This window comes from Asterias amurensis, chromosome 3 (genome assembly GCF_032118995.1).
Source record: "Asterias amurensis chromosome 3, ASM3211899v1".
Classification (NCBI taxonomy): Eukaryota; Metazoa; Echinodermata; class Asteroidea; order Forcipulatida; family Asteriidae; genus Asterias; species Asterias amurensis.
Window position 1 is genome coordinate 21,230,633 of NC_092650.1, and position 18,157 is coordinate 21,248,789.

Consider the following 18,157-nt stretch of genomic DNA (forward strand, 5'->3'; position numbering starts at 1 on the left):
ATTACTGCAACCACGAAAATACACCGGAAGTTGCAAATCGCTCGTCATAAGAAAAGTGAGGAGTTGCTGGCTTGACGCAGTAGGCTTTTATTTCTTACTTGACCGGTATCGTATCTGGATCGTCGCCAATATGCTGGGGGTTGTCTTAACATTGTTCGGCATCCTTGCTACTTGGCTTGCATGGTAAGATATTTCTTCACACGGTCTTTATATCATTCTTTTTACGATTGTAGTTTTCTTCTGTTTATCTCAAAACTAGTTGGTGTTTTGAGTGCACGTTTACCTCCATCCTACAATCTTTACTGTTTTAAGAGGAATATAAATTCCTACCCTCAGCTCCCCTGAGTTCGTTCCACTTTCAAGAGTAGCTTTCACCCTAGTTTTGGGCGGTTTTTCATTAAACAAATATTACACAAATAATATAGGTTTTCTTGGTCAATTTCAGAAAATGAGCAGCCAATTCATTTTCATGCGTTGGAGTTAAAGCTGTTTGCCTCTCCGGTTGTTACTGCGTTTCAAATTCAGAATTCGGCCATTCAATTTCGTTTTGAGTCGAGTCAAATTCCTTTAGCACTCTGTTCAATCTAGCGTATCGTCATTCTTTTTCGTGGCACACACGCCTCAAGAAGCGTCTGCGAGTTTGAATGCTGCTTTGATGAATTGTTAAATTTAATGATTATTTTGTTAAATCGAATGACGCAACGTTTCATGTGACTAATCATTAATCGAAATCGAATGACCCTTTTCAGAGCATTCGATTTCGCGCAAAACAGAATTGCTTGATAGTTAAATTGGCTGCTCATCTGCCAAAATTGATCGAAAAAACTTATAATAAAAACCAACCAAAAGGACCTATTGTATAAATGGATAAAATCAGAGGCCTGACGTTTCGACCATAGCGGAGTCCTTCTCAAAGTCAAAGGATGTAACACAAACATTGTATCTCTGTCATCATTTAGGAGCACATACAGTCGCCGCACTTACTACGCCAAGCTTGGGTTGAAGGGCCCGCCGCCTCTGCCCATATTTGGAAACATTTTTGACTTCAGAGATGTAAGTTTTTAGCCAGACTAAAATAATTAGTTCACCAATAACTTACTTCAACAGTTTCAGTTTTGAACTACAAGTTTAAATATTTCACTTTGTTTTTTTTTTTTTTGTTTTTTTTTTACACTCGTGACTAATGGGCAAATTACAGTAAAAGGTACACGTTATACAACAACAGTTTACAAACGAACAATTTGTATATATACAGTTTACATTTAAAATATTCATCGCTGTTGGAAGCTACATTAAAGTCACCTGGAAATATATATATTTTTTCTTTAAACATTCGAGTATAATTATGTTTATGAACAATAAAATATGTTTTTGAGTAATTTGTTTGTAACGATTTTTATGTTTAAAGAATGGATAAAAATGTTTGGGGGTGACTCCGCCTACCCCCTTTTTTAAAGTAAGAAATTGGTGCACAAATCAAGCCAAAAAGGAGAAAGGGACAGAATTCGAGATTTTCTTTTATCCCTTGTTCCTCGAACCCAGCCGAAAAGTTGAAGGAATAAATTTCGTTATCCCTTGTAATATTTTAAGGGAAGCTTTCTGTCATCAATAACTTCAAACCGTGGTTGTTTAATGTAAATCTGTGGACATTGTTGTTTTGTGTCCCACAAAAGGTACCTTTTAACAATAGTTTGAATAAAAAAAAACTCCAAACGCGATTGGGGGCACTTATGTAGGCTGGCAGGATAAATCGCCGCTTTGCTAAAAACGGCAACGACATAGTCTAATGATTTGTGTGTATTTTACAAATCATATCCAGGGTGTGCATATTGCTATCCAGAAATGGACAAAGGAGTACGGAAGAGTCTTTGGGTAAGATTGTTGTTCTTTAGTAAATTTATTCGATCATTAGATAGATAGATAGATATCAATAAATATGGTCTATTAAAAAACTGTCCTCGCAGCACAAAGGATGATCCGCAAATACCTGACCCGTCCAGCCACTGAGAAAATAGTCCATGCTCTCATTTCTTCTCGGCTGGATTTCGGTAACGGTCTTCTTTTTCACTTACCCCAAACTCAACTTTCTAAACTACAAAAATTACAAAACGCAGCTGCTCGCATTGTCACTCTTACCAGGAAACACACTCACATTACACCGGTTCTGAAGTCACTACACTGGCTACCAGCCGAATCTCGCATTACTTTCAAACTTCTGTTGCTTATCTTTCATTGCATTAATAATAATGAAATGTATGACATTTCTTTGGTAAACGCTAATACTCCTGTGCGATCTCTCCGATCTTTAAATGCATGCATGCGTCAAGTTACTAAGAGTAGCAAATCATAGGGCGATAGGTGTTTTTCCCATGCTGGACCCACACTCTGGAATGACTTGCCTCTACAAATCCGCAATATTTCTAATCTCAATACTTTCAAGGTTAAGTTGAAAACCACTTTGTTAAATCTCGCCTATGTGTAACTGGTCTATTTGTCTTATTTTCCTTGCTGTTTGGTGGATTTTGGCGACCTATAAATATTCTTTATTATTATTAGAGTTGAAACCAACGGTTCTTTTCAGAACCACCCCAACTCTTTAGTGGAGTTGAAACCAACGGTTCTTTTCAGAACCACCCCAACTCTTTAGAGATAGTCATTACATGGTGTTACCGCAAACCTTTCTATATCGTATTTCCACCATGCAAAGTTTCAAATCCTACTTAAAAAAAGAAATAATACAAATTGAAATGAAATAGTACTAGTAGGCTGGGTAGAACACAACCAATTGGGTGACTGCTCTACATTCCGACACCCCTATGTTCCAACATCCCTATGTTCAGACACCCCTATGTTCAGACAACTTAACCTATAATCCGACACCCCTATGTTCCGACACCCCTATATTCCGACACCCCTATGTTCCGACACCATTTATTCCGACAACCAAAACACCCCTATGTCCCGACACCCCTATGTTCCGACAACAAGTAAATTGTAAAGTACCGAGCATCTTCTTGTGAGCTTACTCGGGGAGCCATAACTCATGTTTATAACCACAAAACAAAAGCACCAAATTCATGTGTGATTCAATTATCTTAATTTGATTCAATCACTTCTAAAAAAAAATGGGACAAAATTCAACTGATGAATGTTCAAACTTATTACCGGCCGAAACACGCCGGGAAACATGTAATACAACTGGTGTTTTTGTTATTGGTCAACAGAGTAATAATGTGCGATCATAACTTGTCGGAACATAGGGGTGTCGGAACATAGGGGTTTCGGAATATAGGGGTGTCGGAACATAGGGGTGTCGGAATATAGGTTCAGTTGTCGGAACATAGGGGTGTCGGAATATAGGGGTCTCGGAATATAGGGGTGTCGGAATAAAGGGATGTCGGAATATAGGCTGAGTTGTCGGAACATAGGGATGTCGGAACATAGGGGTTTCGGAATATAGGTATGTGTAACCATTAATTGACCCACATTTTACATTTCACTGGACGCTATTTGTAATTAATTGTTAGCATAAAATCTTACTTGGTAACGAGTAATGAAGAGCTAGTTTGATAAAACAATGTGAGAAACAGCTACCTCTGAAGCAAGGTAGTTTAGTGAAAGAAGCAATTTTTGACTAAAATATTTAAATTCGATTTCGAGACCCTTATATAAAAACAAGTTATTATAAGTTATCACACAAGCGCGAGTGGAATACGGAAAAATATAGCGCTTCTGCGTCCCATATCCAACGAGGCCGAAGGCCGAGCTGGATATGGGACGCAGAAGAGCTATATTTTTTCGTATTTCACGAGCGCGCGTGTGACAACGAATTTATCTTCCAGTCTCACTTGCAATGTGCAAAATTTAAAACTTCAGAGCGTTATTTCACGCGCACAAAGTTTAGAATGTAACTTTTGCACTGTCCGTACACGGAGCGTGACAAAATGACATTTCACAATACGCACTGTGTAATAAAAACAGAGGAAGTGGGATATAAAACAGAGCTCGTAGCATATAGGCCTCTCTTAATACTTATGCATGACGTCATAATTCTTACCCAAAATAAGGCTATGGGCGCACTTCCCCAATCACTTGCAGTGGCTGCGCCCATCGCCTCGTTTTGAGTTAGCATTGTGACGTACCTCATGCATAAATATTAAGAGAGGCGTATATGTTTTTATCCCCCTACTAGTAGTTCGAGCATCTGATTGGTGGATTAGCGCGTACTGGAAGATAATATTATTAGTAAGTTTTCCTTGATTATTATTATTTTTTTTTTTGATGCAGCATTTTTCGTGGAAGCAAGAAAGCAATAATCACGAGTGATTTGGAGTTTGTCAAGGAGGTAATGGTGAAGAAGTTCTCAAACTTTACCGATCGAGAGGTGAGTCCTACTTCCAAAGAGAAATGCTATTTTTAAATATTTCAAAAGAATACAATGTGAATTTAATTATTGATAGACCATATTTATTGTATTTTACCCATCATATCCATGATGTCCATATTTGATACATTTGGTAATATTGTCAAAGACAAGTTTTATCACTTGCATCATCCCAACATACGCATAACTTGAAATCTGTATATAAAGAAATTGAAGCAATAATGAAAGAAAAAACACCTTTATGCACACATGTTTGTGCTTTAAGGTGACGTATTTTTTGATGTGAAGGAAAAACTAACCCCTTTTCTTAAGAAAAAGAAGTTGCTTTAGGAGGAAGCAGATTCTCACAATGCTTTTTACTATCAAGAGCTCTTAATCGCTCGTAGTCAAGTAAGTTTTATGCTAACATTTTTTTTTTAGTAATTACCAAAATTGTCAAGTGCCTTTAATACAAACCCTTTCTTACAAAGTTACAAAGTCTCGTGTCGCAGCATTTTTCCGTCGCCTGGTTGAATGTTTTGTACCAGCACAAACGGTAAAATCATTAGAAAAATCTCGTCTGGTGTCATTAATATTACGAACCAGCACATTTCTTGTGATTTGTTGTCGGATGCTAGGAGTCCACTGTGGCGCCACATTAATGTCCGCTCGGCATGAGTCGCCAAATGCCACCCGGCTTGCTCCAAAATGTTGCGCCAGTTTCATTCAATTCAATTCAATTGTTTATTGTCACACATATAAATACATATACAGTGAAATTCACTTCGGCTTGCGAGTCTAAAAATATTAACAATCAAAAATTACAAAAAATACAGAAAACCCTAAAACCACATAGGCATACAATAACGAACAAATAAACAGTATGCGCACAATATGCAGAGAGACAATAACAGTAACAAAATTGCAAACCCCCAAAACAAATTAAAAAGTATTAATCATTAAGTAACCTTATTGCACTGGGATAAAAACTATTGCGAGTACGGTTGGAGTCGGCTCTGATCGCTCTATATCGCTTACCTGATCTCATTAATTCAAACAAACTGTTCGCAGGGTGAAATTCATCCGAAATAATAGATCTAGATTTCTTCAGAACCCGAGCAGTATAAAGTTTATCCAAAGCAGGAAGCTCACGACCAATGATAAAGCTAGCAGTACCGACTACACGATTGAGGCGTTTTCGGTCATCTGCCGTGGTGTTGCCATACCAGACAGTGATCGAGAGTGTCAAAATACTCTCAACAACTGCCCGATAAAACTTTACCAGCAAATCTTGGCTGACACGAAAACTCCTCAATCTTCTAAGAAAGAACAACCGTTGCTGGGCCTTCCTAACAATGGAATCAACATGAGTCACCCACTTAAGCTCGTTTGATATGTGCACTCCTAGAAATTTAAAAGAGTCGACAATTTCCACTTCGGATCCATTAATATTTAGCGGCTCAACTTTGTCTGGATTTCTTCTGAAGTCTACAATAATTTCCTTAGTCTTTTGAACATTTAATTCTAAGTTATTGTCGTGACACCATTGAACTAAATGATTAACTTCATCACGATACATGGAATCGTCCTTAAAAATTAGTCCACCTAATGTAGTGTCGTCAGCATATTTTACCATAAATTTATTAACAGAGTTTACTTCACAATCATGCGTAAACAATGAGTACAGCATTGGAGATAAAATACAACCTTGTGGCGCTCCTGTACTTAGGACAAGTGACTTAGAGAAACATTGACCAATTCTTAACTTCTGTGAGCGATCCAATAAAAAATCTAAAATCCAACGACACAAAGAATGGTTAAAATTCAAAGTTATAAGTTTATCATACAATTTAAAAGGAGATATGGTGTTAAACGCCGAACTATAATCCACAAATAAAATCCTGCAATAGTTAGGGACGTTCTTATCGAGGAACTGAGATGCTCTGAATAAAGACCATGATACTGCATCGTCAACTGACCTGTTAGCCTTGTACGCAAACTGGAAAGGGTCTAATTTAGGCGGCAGCTGAGATTGGATGAAGTTGCTAATTAAAGTTTCAAGGCATTTTATAACAATTGAAGTTAGAGCTACAGGGCGGTAGTCATTAAGGCAAGTAACTGGTGAACGTTTTGGCACAGGAATGATGGTAGATTTTTTTAAAACATTTGGAACATGGCAAGTTTCCAAAGACCAATTGAATAATTTACATAAAATATTGCATAAAAAGTCATTACAAGATCTGAGAAGTCGTGGGGTGATGCCGTCTGGTCCAGGTGCCTTGTTGAGTTTTAGCTGACGTAGGACACGACGAGTGTCTGTGAGTGTTATTTCAAATGGGGGAGGTAGCGTTTCACTCATATCCGGTAAACGGTCTTTTGGACGATCAAAGCGTGTAAAAAAGTCATTCAGTTGATCCGGAAGTGTTGTATCGTCCTGGGGTGCTTGTTTTGGCTTTGGTTTGTAGCCTGTAATTTTATGGAAACCTTTCCACAGTTCCCTTGAATTAGTCGCAGAGATGTCATCTTCGAGTTTATTGCGAAACCTTAGTTTTGCATTCCGGATTGCCTTTTGAACGGCGTATTTGGCTTTTTTGATGGCTGGAGCATCGCCGGATCTAAATGCTTGCTCCTTAGCAAGAAGTTCGGTACGAACGGACCGGTCAAACCAGGGTTTGTCATTAGGGAACCTCTTCACTGTTTTCTTGGGAATGCATAACTCTTCGCAAAATTTGATGTACTCCATCGTTACGTCAGTGCACTCATCAAGATCAGCTGAACGTTCATTAAACATATCCCAGTCCGTGCATGCAACACACCCTTGAAGTCGCTCTGTGGCCGCATCCGTCCATTGCGAGACAGTGTTTACTGTGGGCTTCTCGCGTTTCAGTTGCTGACGGTACGTGGGAATTAAATGCACCATATTGTGATCAGAGTTGCCCAGTGGAGCACGCTTTAGAGATCGATAAGCACCCTTTATTGTAGTATAACAGTGGTCAATAGTATTGTCAAGGCGAGTGGCACAACTAACATGTTGGTAGAACTTGGGCAGGCCCTTCTTCAGATTGGTGTGGTTAAAGTCACCGAGGACAATGCTGATTGATCCAGGGTTCTTGTTTTCATGTTGCGTAATAATACAAGAAAGTTGATCAATAGCGGATTTAGCATTAGCATCCGGAGGCACATATGTAGCACATAGTAGAATAGAACCAAACTCACGGGGTAAATAAAAAGGTCTGCATTTGATGAACAGTATTCAAGTTCCGGTGTACATGAATGTGAGAGTATCTTGGCATCGGTACACCATTCGTCGTTCAATAGAAAGCACAATCCACCACCTGTTGACTTGAAATTGAATCCGGGTGGTACCACGGCTGAGTCCGGAACAGAAGAATTTAGTCAAGTTTCCGTGAAACAAAATAACGAACAATCTCGATAGTCCTTCCGAGTATGGATGAGGCAGCAGAGTTCGTCTATCTTATGGCGCAGGGAGCGTACATTGCCAAGGAATATACTGGGTAGAGGTGGTTTATGGTTCCGTTTGCGTAGTCTTAACAGTGCACCACCACGCTTACCACGTCTGCGCCCCCGACGTATCATATAGCGTGTCGAGCTAGGTCCTTCATCACTAGTTGAATTTACAGGTAAAGACAGAAAATTCTTTATCGAATTCAGGCTTAATAACAGCTCTTTGCACACCTCACTTCCACTGGGTTGAAGCACGAGCAATTCCTCTCTGCTATATGATAAAACTCCCAACGACTCCGTAATTAAAAAGCACATAAAAAGTAAAAATGTAAGAGCTCGCAAAACCGTGTCGCCATGGATCGGCGCCATCTTGGTCAACGCCAGTTTGCGCCAATTCGCGCCATTACACGACCATTTGATTCCCAAATTCACCCTGTTGGCGCCATTCGCGCCAATAGACGGCTACTTTGCGCCACTTGGTGATTAGTTTGTGCCAAAGGTCGCCAAATTGGTTTGAACTTGCTGCCGCTTGGCGCTACTTGCCGACTATATAATTACCGCTGCATCTTCGTTGAAAATTGTGTAAAATCTTGTAGAAATTGTGAAGGAAAAACTGCGTGGAGGTGTTGTCGAGTCGAATCTTGAAAGTTGTGTGAGAAAGTCCTGCGATGCGGCCTGCGTTTATAGGCGGCAAGTGGCGCCGAATGGCGGGCAACCAGGTGGCATTTGGCGCGAAGTAGTCACCAATCGGGTGCCATTTGGCGCGCTTTGGCGGGCTATCCGCCTCTGTTGGAATTATTTGGCGCGTAGTGGCGCCATGTGGCGCGAAATCTCATTGTCGCAACATTCCAGTGGATTCCAACTGCCTTTAAGATTTTGGGAACAGAACTGTGTTATTGTAATTGATTTTTACTGACATTTAACCATCTTTTCATAAATGGAGTCGTAAGAGTTGATTTTGGTTGGACATTCAGATAATTAACTTCATTGCAATTGCCAAATAGAAACTCGTAACTTAGTATTTGTCTGTAGGATTTGAGGTATTGCATGGTGAGATATCAATATGTATTTGGTTTGCGGTAACACCTTGTGTGTATCTACTTGCCAGGTAGAGTTTGTTCTTAGAGAACTGTCTTTCTTTATTCTACTGCCGCGGAGTAGATGTTCGGGGGTTCGGGAGACTTCTCAGTTCTGAATAGAACTGGTCTGCTTTTTAACTATTACCCGGTCAGATGGTATAGAAAAACGGCTGGGACTATACTACTTTAGCTTATAGGATCGTGATTAGCTGTACTACCGCGTAGTCAGTTCTTGAAGTGCTCTCTACGTTTAGACTAGCTTGCTCTATAGCTGACGATGACGATAACCATGATGCAGTGGCGTAACTAGACATTTTCATTTGGTGGGGCAAGTGGGGGCAAAGATTAAATTTGGGGGGGCCAAAGAAGTGCAAGATTATTATTAAATATGTTAACTGATATATAGTTGATACACACCAATGCAGTTCTTAAACAGTCTATAGTCAGCATGTAACAAAAGATTGCGAAAACAACAAAATCTTAGAGAACATGTCATTTTGTATAAGATAAAACTTTTTGACTGTATAAAAGGATTAAATTACCAACTGTGGTCAACAAGTACCAATTTAGAGTTGTACACGGTATTCTCAACTAGGCTTTGTGGGTGTGTAAATACCCAAAACATAATAATATTAGGCCAAGTAAAAATAGAAAAATAGAAATGTTTAGCGTCCCCGCCCGCTTCCTTTTTACAGGACACCTCTTTTTTTTTCTTAAGTTTTTTTTATGCACATTTTTTTTCTTCTTTTTTTTTTTTGAAAAAGGGTTATTTTAAATGATCTCAGCAAAAAAAAAAAAAAAAATCTGAATGTCTTGTCTGAATGCCATGACCAAACTGTTTCATTAATGTTTTGTGTATTTCAGCAGCAGAAAAAAAACCCAGTTGATATTTGACATTCATGGCGACCATCTTGAAATAAAAAATAAAAAGCCCCTCCTCCTTCCTTATTTTTGAGAAACCCATACACTAAACATGTTTCTTTTTTTACTCGGCCTTATTGTAACAAGTGTAAGCCAAAAACACAGGATCGAAATTGTGGGTGTTTAATAATCACATTTTAGTTACGAAACGGATATTTAAAAATAGTAGGCCTACCTCTCAATTGCACCGCTTGCTTCAAAGGAGAAGAAATGGTCTAAGCAACCTTTTTCGCTGGCCATTTTTGTGCTGTAGTAAATTTCTCTGTAGTGCATCTGACCATTGAGGTAGAAATTTCTACCTCCATGATCTGACTTTGTGTTTACGGAGCTATTGGTCTGCGTTCAGACCACCACGTATTTAACAGAACTTTGTCACATCCTGCACTCTCTGTAACCGCAAAACCACAACAAACATTTACCGTCAATACGATCGCGCGCGCGTTTCCACGCATTTTTCATGTTATAGTCCACATAGGGCCTACTGATAACGAATAAAAGTTTTCCGTTTTACGGCAGCATTTTATGCAGCCTTAAACGATTTATATATAAGGCCTATAAGAATATACTTATCTCTGATTTCATATGGGGGGGCAAGAGGGGGGGGGGGCAAGGGTTCTGAGCGGGGGGGGGGGGGGGGCGCCGGCCCCCCTGCCCCCCCCCCCCCCGCCTAGTTACGCCACTGTCATGATGCTTCATCCCTCGGCAGGGTCCTAAAGCCGTTGGTCCCGCGTGTTATGTAATGCACGTAAAAGAGCACAGTGCGCTTATCGACAAGATAAGGGGGTTCGTCCCGGTGTACATGGTTTGTTGGCAGCAAATTGCCCCACAGCATCTTGTAAACCATTACACGGTTGTATGTCGAAGGCGTCATAAGATCTCATTATTCAAACGTAGTCCCTACATACATTGCATTTGAAAAAAAGAAAAAAGAAAAGAAACCGTACGCCTCATAAGTGTTGTGTTTTATTTATTAGTACTTGGTTTTATTTTGGGGCAGCAATTTCCACTTCGTCCCAAAGTCATGAATGAAGATCTTCTTGGTCTACAAGGTGAGAGATGGAAGCATATGAGAGAGGCAGTTGCACTTGCCTTCTCAAAGTCCAAAGTACAGCAGGTGAGTTTTTTTTTTTTGTTTTTTTTTTCTTTTTTTGTTTTTTTTGTTTTTTTTTTTTTTTGCAAGGCGGCCTACACACAAGTCCTTCAAGGTGTGGGTTTGAATAACTTTCCGGAGTTGTTGTCATCTACTCTCGGGGGTAAAAGAGGGTTACCCCTTTTACAGTCCATATTGATGTAGGCTTGGGTACCATCTAGGCCTATCAGAATCCTAGCCCTAATAGCACTAACTCTCCAAAGGCACTAACTCTCCAAATAAAACCTTTAAAAAAAAATCAGTATCTCATCGAACTCATATTCGACTTGGACAACAACTTATACGCTCGTATAAATAATATACTCATAAATTTCATTTGTACCTCTGAGAGATATAAACAATGGCTTCCCCCCACCTAGAAACAACAACCTGAGAAACTCCAATAAACTTTGTAAATGTAGAACTAACCGTTTCAAAAACAGCTGCATCCCCTCCCTAGTTGAGCTGCTCAATCACCAATAATTTTTTGGCCTGTAGATAACTTGTTTTCATTGTGTAAATATGTGTATTGTATATCTTCTTACTTTTTAAATGTTTATATTCAAATTTAACTTATTTTTATAATCTCTTATTGTATATTTGCTGGTTTTTGATGTTTGAATGTATTTTTATATTGTAAACCTAAACACAATTCAGCCTTTTGGCTGCTACGTTTGATTTTTAAAAATGATAATGATAATGATAATGATAATGATAATGATTATGATAATGATAATGATAATGATAATGATAATGATAATGATAATGATAATGATAATGATAATGATAATGATGAAGATAAAGATAATGATAATGATAATGATAATGATAATGATAATGATAATGATAATGATAATGATAATGATAATGATAATGATAATGATAATGATAATGATAATGATAATGATAATGATAATGATAATGATAATGATAATGATAATGATAATGATAATGATAATGATAATGATAATGATAATGATAATGATAATGATAATGATAATGATAATGATAATGATAATGATAATGATAATGATAATGATAATGATAATGATAATGATAATGATAATGATAATGATAATGATAATGATAATGATAATGATAATGATGATGATGTCGATGTCGATGTCGATGTCGATGTCATTGTGGTGTTCGATGGTTTCCATGATGTTCTTTGTTATATGCAAGAGATTTGTGTTTTTTACAATTCTGGTACACTCCCGGTAGATTCTTGTTCATTGATGTCTTGATTCACATTTAGAGAGAAGCAAAAAAGCAGAAACAATTTTTTTAACTTTCATTTTATATAAAATGGAACCGGCAAATCATAAAAAAGGGTTTTAATTACTTCGGCTTGGCTTTAGTTCCGCAAGGTAATTTTTAATTTTGTTTTTGTTTTATTTTATATTAAACAACTATTGGTCCTCAGCCCATGTAAATACTGACTTACAGAAGGTGTCAGTGATGGTACCGCGACAAAATTAACTTCAAGTGCTTTATGTTTTCGTTCAAGATGGTGTCAATGGTTAATGATTGCACCGACGCCACGTTGAAGGATATCGAAAGCGAGAATGAAAACAAAACCGACGAGACAAAGAAAGTTGCCCTCGACATCAACTCGTGAGTCAACGTGCTTAATTTCATTTTACTTCTGTACACGCTTATTTTAAAGATGTAAATTTTGCTCACTTTATTTTTGAACTTATAACTTTTATAACTTTGTCTGGGAACTCATTTCTTGTATTATTCAAAACAAATTGATTCTTCTGACGGCAGTCTCGGAAGCAGTAGAAGGCCACCCCATTCATGCTGTATTGTATTGTTCTTAAATATACAAAACACTTTTTAGTGATTCATTCATTATTTATCTGCATGTATGATTGTATGAACAAACAAACAACCAACAAACAAACAACATCTGAACACCCCAATACCCCCAACCCCCGCCCCCCCCCCCACCCCCCACAAAAAAAAACTTAACTTTAAAACCTTCTCATAACGTTATCAGCGTAGAAATCAGAAACTTTGTTGACTCTATTAAGAGTTCAAATTTCCTCTCAAAGACAGTGACACAGATTGACTTTCACTCTTACAAGAGCGAAACTATAACATCATTTGGACAAGAGAGTGAACGTTTCACTCTTGTGCAAGAGGGTACAGTATATGTAATACATTTTAAGTGTTTATTTTGGATTTTCTACAGTTACATGGCAAGGTTTGGAATGGACGTCAGTTCTCTCTGTTTCTTCGCTTCCAAGCTGGGCTCACAAGAGGAAAGGTCAATACTCATGCACCATTCCCGGGAAATGTGGAAACATTTTAAGACTGCCTACCCGCCGTGGATAATCACAAGTAAGTAAAAGTTTTTTTTTTTTTTTTTTTTTTAACAAAACGTAGTGATCACAGACACAACGTAGAACAGAATATATTTTGGGGGTTGAACAAAGAATTGACTAGAGTGGGATTGGAACAAACGACCTCCGGATTAACGTACCGGCGCTCTACCAACTAAGCTATCTAGCCCTATATTGGCGGTGTCCCTATTTTGTCAATATCTTTGTTCGGGGTGCCAGTCATAAATCATACAACCGTTAACTGCCGTGTAGCCAGGGATCACACCCAAATTACGATACAACCTGGGAAGCGAAGAATATGTTTTTGCTAACAAAACAGTATCTGGCAGTGTAAGCACTGTATGTAATCCACCATTTTATACATAAACTGACAAACCTTGAGATCGATCGGCAATCTGGGTCACGAGAAAATAGTGGAACCGATTTCAAATTGACAAGACATCGATTAAAAGAATAAATGAAAAAAAACGCTTATTGAGTGAACAGAAAACTAGTTTTATTTATTTCTCATCAAAAATGTAACATTTAAGACAGAATTATTTGAAGGGATGTTTTCTACGACCATCATCATTATAGACCGTGTACGTATAATGTAAATCTCTGATCTTAGATGAGTTCTGTTCTGTTATTAATTCTGCAATATTCCTTTAAAATTGACCAGTTATTTGTTTTGTGTAATCCATTTGAATCACGCAGTGCTCTTTCCATGGCTGGAATCCGTCTTTCTATACTTTGGATGTGCCGTTCACCCGCATGAGTCAATCAACTTCTTTGGTGACCTCGTCAATGGCATTATGGACGTGAGAAAGATCGAGAAAAACTCAACGGTAAGACTGTTGGTAATCACTGTTAACGTAAGAACTTATAATGGTAATGAGCAATGGAGAGCTGCTGACATTATGAAACATTGCGGGAGACGTACTTTTTGAGGTAGAAGTAATTTCCCACTAATATATTTGAACTCAAGACCTCAGAATTTGATTTTGAGGTCTCGACATAAGTAAGCATCGGAAAGCACACAACTTTGTATGACAAGGGTGTTTTCCCTCTCTATTGTTATCTCGCAGCTTCGACGACAAATTGAGTTCTAATTTTCACAGGACTGTTATTTTTTATGCATAATAGGTTGAGATACATACAAGTGGGAAAACTGGTCTTCGACAATTACCAATAGTGTCCAGTGTCTTTAACCTGAGATTTTGTACAAACAATATGGGTCTGAAGATTAGTTGGTCAACTGCATGTCTTTTGCTTTAAGAATGTCTTTTCTGACCTAATCAAAGTATATTCTGTCCTGATCAAGATTTTAAAATAAAGTCATGTAATAATCATGTGTTCTTTCTGAAGAAACCCGGTAAAAAATGCTGGTATGAAAATAATAAAATTGATTTCTTTTTCTTTTGACAGAAATACAAAGATTTCCTGCAACTCATGGTGAACTCCCACAAGGATCCCGAAGCAGCAAACAAGTCGAATGGCCACCTGATTCAACGCGCTTCCCTGACAAAAACCGAGATCTTCTCAATGGTATGTAAAATAAGACAAATCTTTTAAAATATATAAAATAATTATATAAAATATTATGTGCAATTAACCATGGCAGACAACCACAAACGATACGGCCTTTGCTTCATAAGAAACATCATAGCACTTGTCAGCAGCCACATAACTTCACAATAGCCCATAAATTGTTATAGTGTAAAACATTGTGAGAAGCGAAACCCTCTGAAGTAACGTAGTTTTTTTAAAAAGAGGTAATCTCTCAACAAAATATTTGAATCGATTTCGACCTCAGCTGTTGCGATCTCGATTTCTTTGCATCTGAAAGCACGCAACTTGTGCGACAATGGTTTTTTTTTTCTTACACTTTTCTCTCGCAACTTTGACGACCGAATGAGTTTTTCACAGGTTTGTCATTTTATGCATATGTTGAGATACACAGAATGATTAAACTGATTTTTGTACCAAAGGTGTCCAGTGCTTTTAACATAACTTAAAGAAGCAGAAACTACTCGATGTATTTAAATCGAAGAAGGTCTGGTAGTTGATAGCAGTGACTGTTTGAGATGATCGTAAAGTCCGAGTAGGGGTATAATGGTGAACAAGGTCAAGACAGACAAGCGACAATCTATACACTATTATTCAAACTATGGAGCTGTGTGGAGGAAAACCCAAGAAAACAGTGATCTTACTTTGTCTTAAATGGTCCAAGATCTTGTCCATATGCTGCAACATTTCTTTGGAATAGTCTTCACCGTTTTCTTGGTTTTCCTCTACAGTGCATGAGTTTCTTCACAGGCAACCTTGAGACCAGTCCGGCTACACTATCCTACTGCTTCTACCTCCTCGCCCTTCATCCAGAAATCCAAGAGCGAGTCATTCAAGAAATAGATGAGGTCATAAACTCGTCAGATATCACCCTTGAGAAAACCAGTCGGTTGGTCTACACTGACATGGTGATCCGCGAGACCCTTCGATTGTACCCGACAGTTGCTTCGTGAGTTGATGCCCCGCTATATGCATAAATTACCCAATGTCACAATTTTAACTTTTCGGGTTTTTAGGCCAATTCTTTGCGCTCCAAATAATTACCCGGGGCATGGGAAACAGAGTGTCACTTTTGTTTTTTGCATGATAATTGCTTGGTTTTGTCTTGCTCCATGTTTTTCTCAATAATTTTGTTTCTCATGTGGCAGGCTCAACCGTATCTGCAAGGAGGATTGTGTAATCCAGGGAGTTACAGTTCCAAAGGGAGTCACAGTTGAGATTGCTGTTCATGCGATCCAGAACGATCCGGAATATTGGCCGGATCCAGAGAAATTCGACCCCGAGAGGTAAGCGTAACCAATGTACCACTGGTTCAGAATTGGCACGGACCGTTATCACGGTGCACTGATCACTTCTCATCATTGAGTTATTTTCACAAACAGTAGAATAAACTTCATATTGAATTGAATTTAATACTTCTTGTAATATTCAGGTTCGCTCCGGAGAAGAGGGACCAAATCCACCCCTCTGCCTGGCTTGCTTTTGGCCAAGGACCCCGGATGTGCATCGGGTACCGGTTCGCCATGATGGAAATATTCGTTGTTCTCACACGTGTATTTCAAATTTACCGCGTGGAGGTATCCGGACAAACTGAGGTAGGTTCCGTTTTTGTATTTTGTCAGGCATTTAAATTTAATTTTAATTTTAAATTTAAATTTAATACTATAAATTGTACCTTCTGCGCCAATTAAAACGGTGCTGCACCTCTACTGCTGATTTGTTGAGTGTATATATTATGTATGTTAGACCAACTATTGAATATGCTTGCCCAGTCTGGTATTCAAGCCTCACGAAGTCTCAACTTGGATGCCTTGAAAAGTTGCAGCGCAAGGCTCTTCGTATTATCTTGTCCTACGATTACTGTGAAACTAAGTCTTTTGCTGAAATTTATTCCCAGCTTGGCCTCCCTGCCATGGATGTTAGACTTGAGCAGCTCTTCGTTAATTTTGGTAATACCCTCCTCACCTCTGACAGATATAAACAATGGCTTCCCCCACCTAGAAACAACAACCTGAGAAATTCCAATAAACTTTGTACAATTAAATGTAGGACTAACCGTTTCAAAAACAGTTGCATCCCCTCCCTAGTTGAGCTGCTCAATCACCAATAATTGTTCTGGCCTGTAGATAACTTGTTTTCATTGTGTAAATATTTGTAATGTATATACTTACAGTTTTAAATTTTATATTCACATCTACTCTATTTTTATAATCTCGTATTGTATATTTGCTGGTTTTTGATGTTTGAATGTATTTTTATATTGTAAACCTAAACACAGTTCAGCCTTTTGGCTGCTACGTTTGATTTTTAATAAACCAATAATAATAATAATAATAACAGTAACAATAACAATAACAATAACAATAACAATAACAATAACAATAACAATAACAATAACAATAACAATAACAATAACAATAACAATAACAATAACAATAACAATAACAATAACAATAACAATAACAATAACAATAACAATAACAATAACAATAACAATAACAATAACAATAACAATAACAATAACAATAACAATAACAATAACAATAACAAAACAATAACAATAACAATAACAATAACAATAACAATAACAATAACAATAACAATAACAATAACAATAACAATAACAATAACAATAACAATAACAATAACAATAACAATAACAATAACAATAACAATAACAATAACAATAACAATAACAATAACAATAACAATAACAATAACAATAACAATAACAATAACAATAACAATAACAATAACAATAACAATAACAATAACAATAACAATAACAATAACAATAACAATAACAATAACAATAACAATAACAATAACAATAACAATAACAATAACAATAACAATAACAATAACAATAACAATAACAATAACAATAACAATAACAATAACAATAACAATAACAATAACAATAACAATAACAATAACAATAACAATAACAATAACAATAACAATAACAATAACAATAACAATAACAATAACAATAACAATAACAATAACAATAACAATAACAATAACAATAACAATAACAATAACAATAACAATAACAATAACAATAACAATAACAATAACAATAACAATAACAATAACAATAACAATAACAATAACAATAACAATAACAATAACAATAACAATAACAATAACAATAACAATAACAATAATAATAATAATAATAATAATAATAATAATTATTATTATAATAATTTAAAAACAAGCCTTTCGGGGTCTGTAAATGCCGTCATATTGGTTTGCTCTCCTAATCATTAAGTTATATTTGTTCATTTCATTTTAT

At 37.2% G+C, this 18,157-nt stretch overlaps 1 protein-coding gene across 1 annotated transcript in view; it reads left to right on the forward strand.

Moving 5' to 3' along the window:
• The window catches only part of LOC139935266 (cytochrome P450 3A31-like), a 24,519-nt gene continuing 6,362 nt past the window's right edge, over window positions 1-18,157 (forward strand). The window contains exons 1-12 of the mRNA XM_071929777.1: window positions 1-183; window positions 960-1,053; window positions 1,820-1,872; window positions 4,288-4,384; window positions 10,826-10,942; window positions 12,468-12,574; window positions 13,158-13,306; window positions 14,005-14,135; window positions 14,716-14,835; window positions 15,588-15,805; window positions 16,005-16,142; window positions 16,289-16,451. Of these exons, the coding sequence (XP_071785878.1) occupies window positions 131-183; window positions 960-1,053; window positions 1,820-1,872; window positions 4,288-4,384; window positions 10,826-10,942; window positions 12,468-12,574; window positions 13,158-13,306; window positions 14,005-14,135; window positions 14,716-14,835; window positions 15,588-15,805; window positions 16,005-16,142; window positions 16,289-16,451 (1,440 nt within the window). The 5' untranslated portion in view covers window positions 1-130. The remainder of the gene's footprint in view (window positions 184-959; window positions 1,054-1,819; window positions 1,873-4,287; window positions 4,385-10,825; window positions 10,943-12,467; window positions 12,575-13,157; window positions 13,307-14,004; window positions 14,136-14,715; window positions 14,836-15,587; window positions 15,806-16,004; window positions 16,143-16,288; window positions 16,452-18,157) is intronic.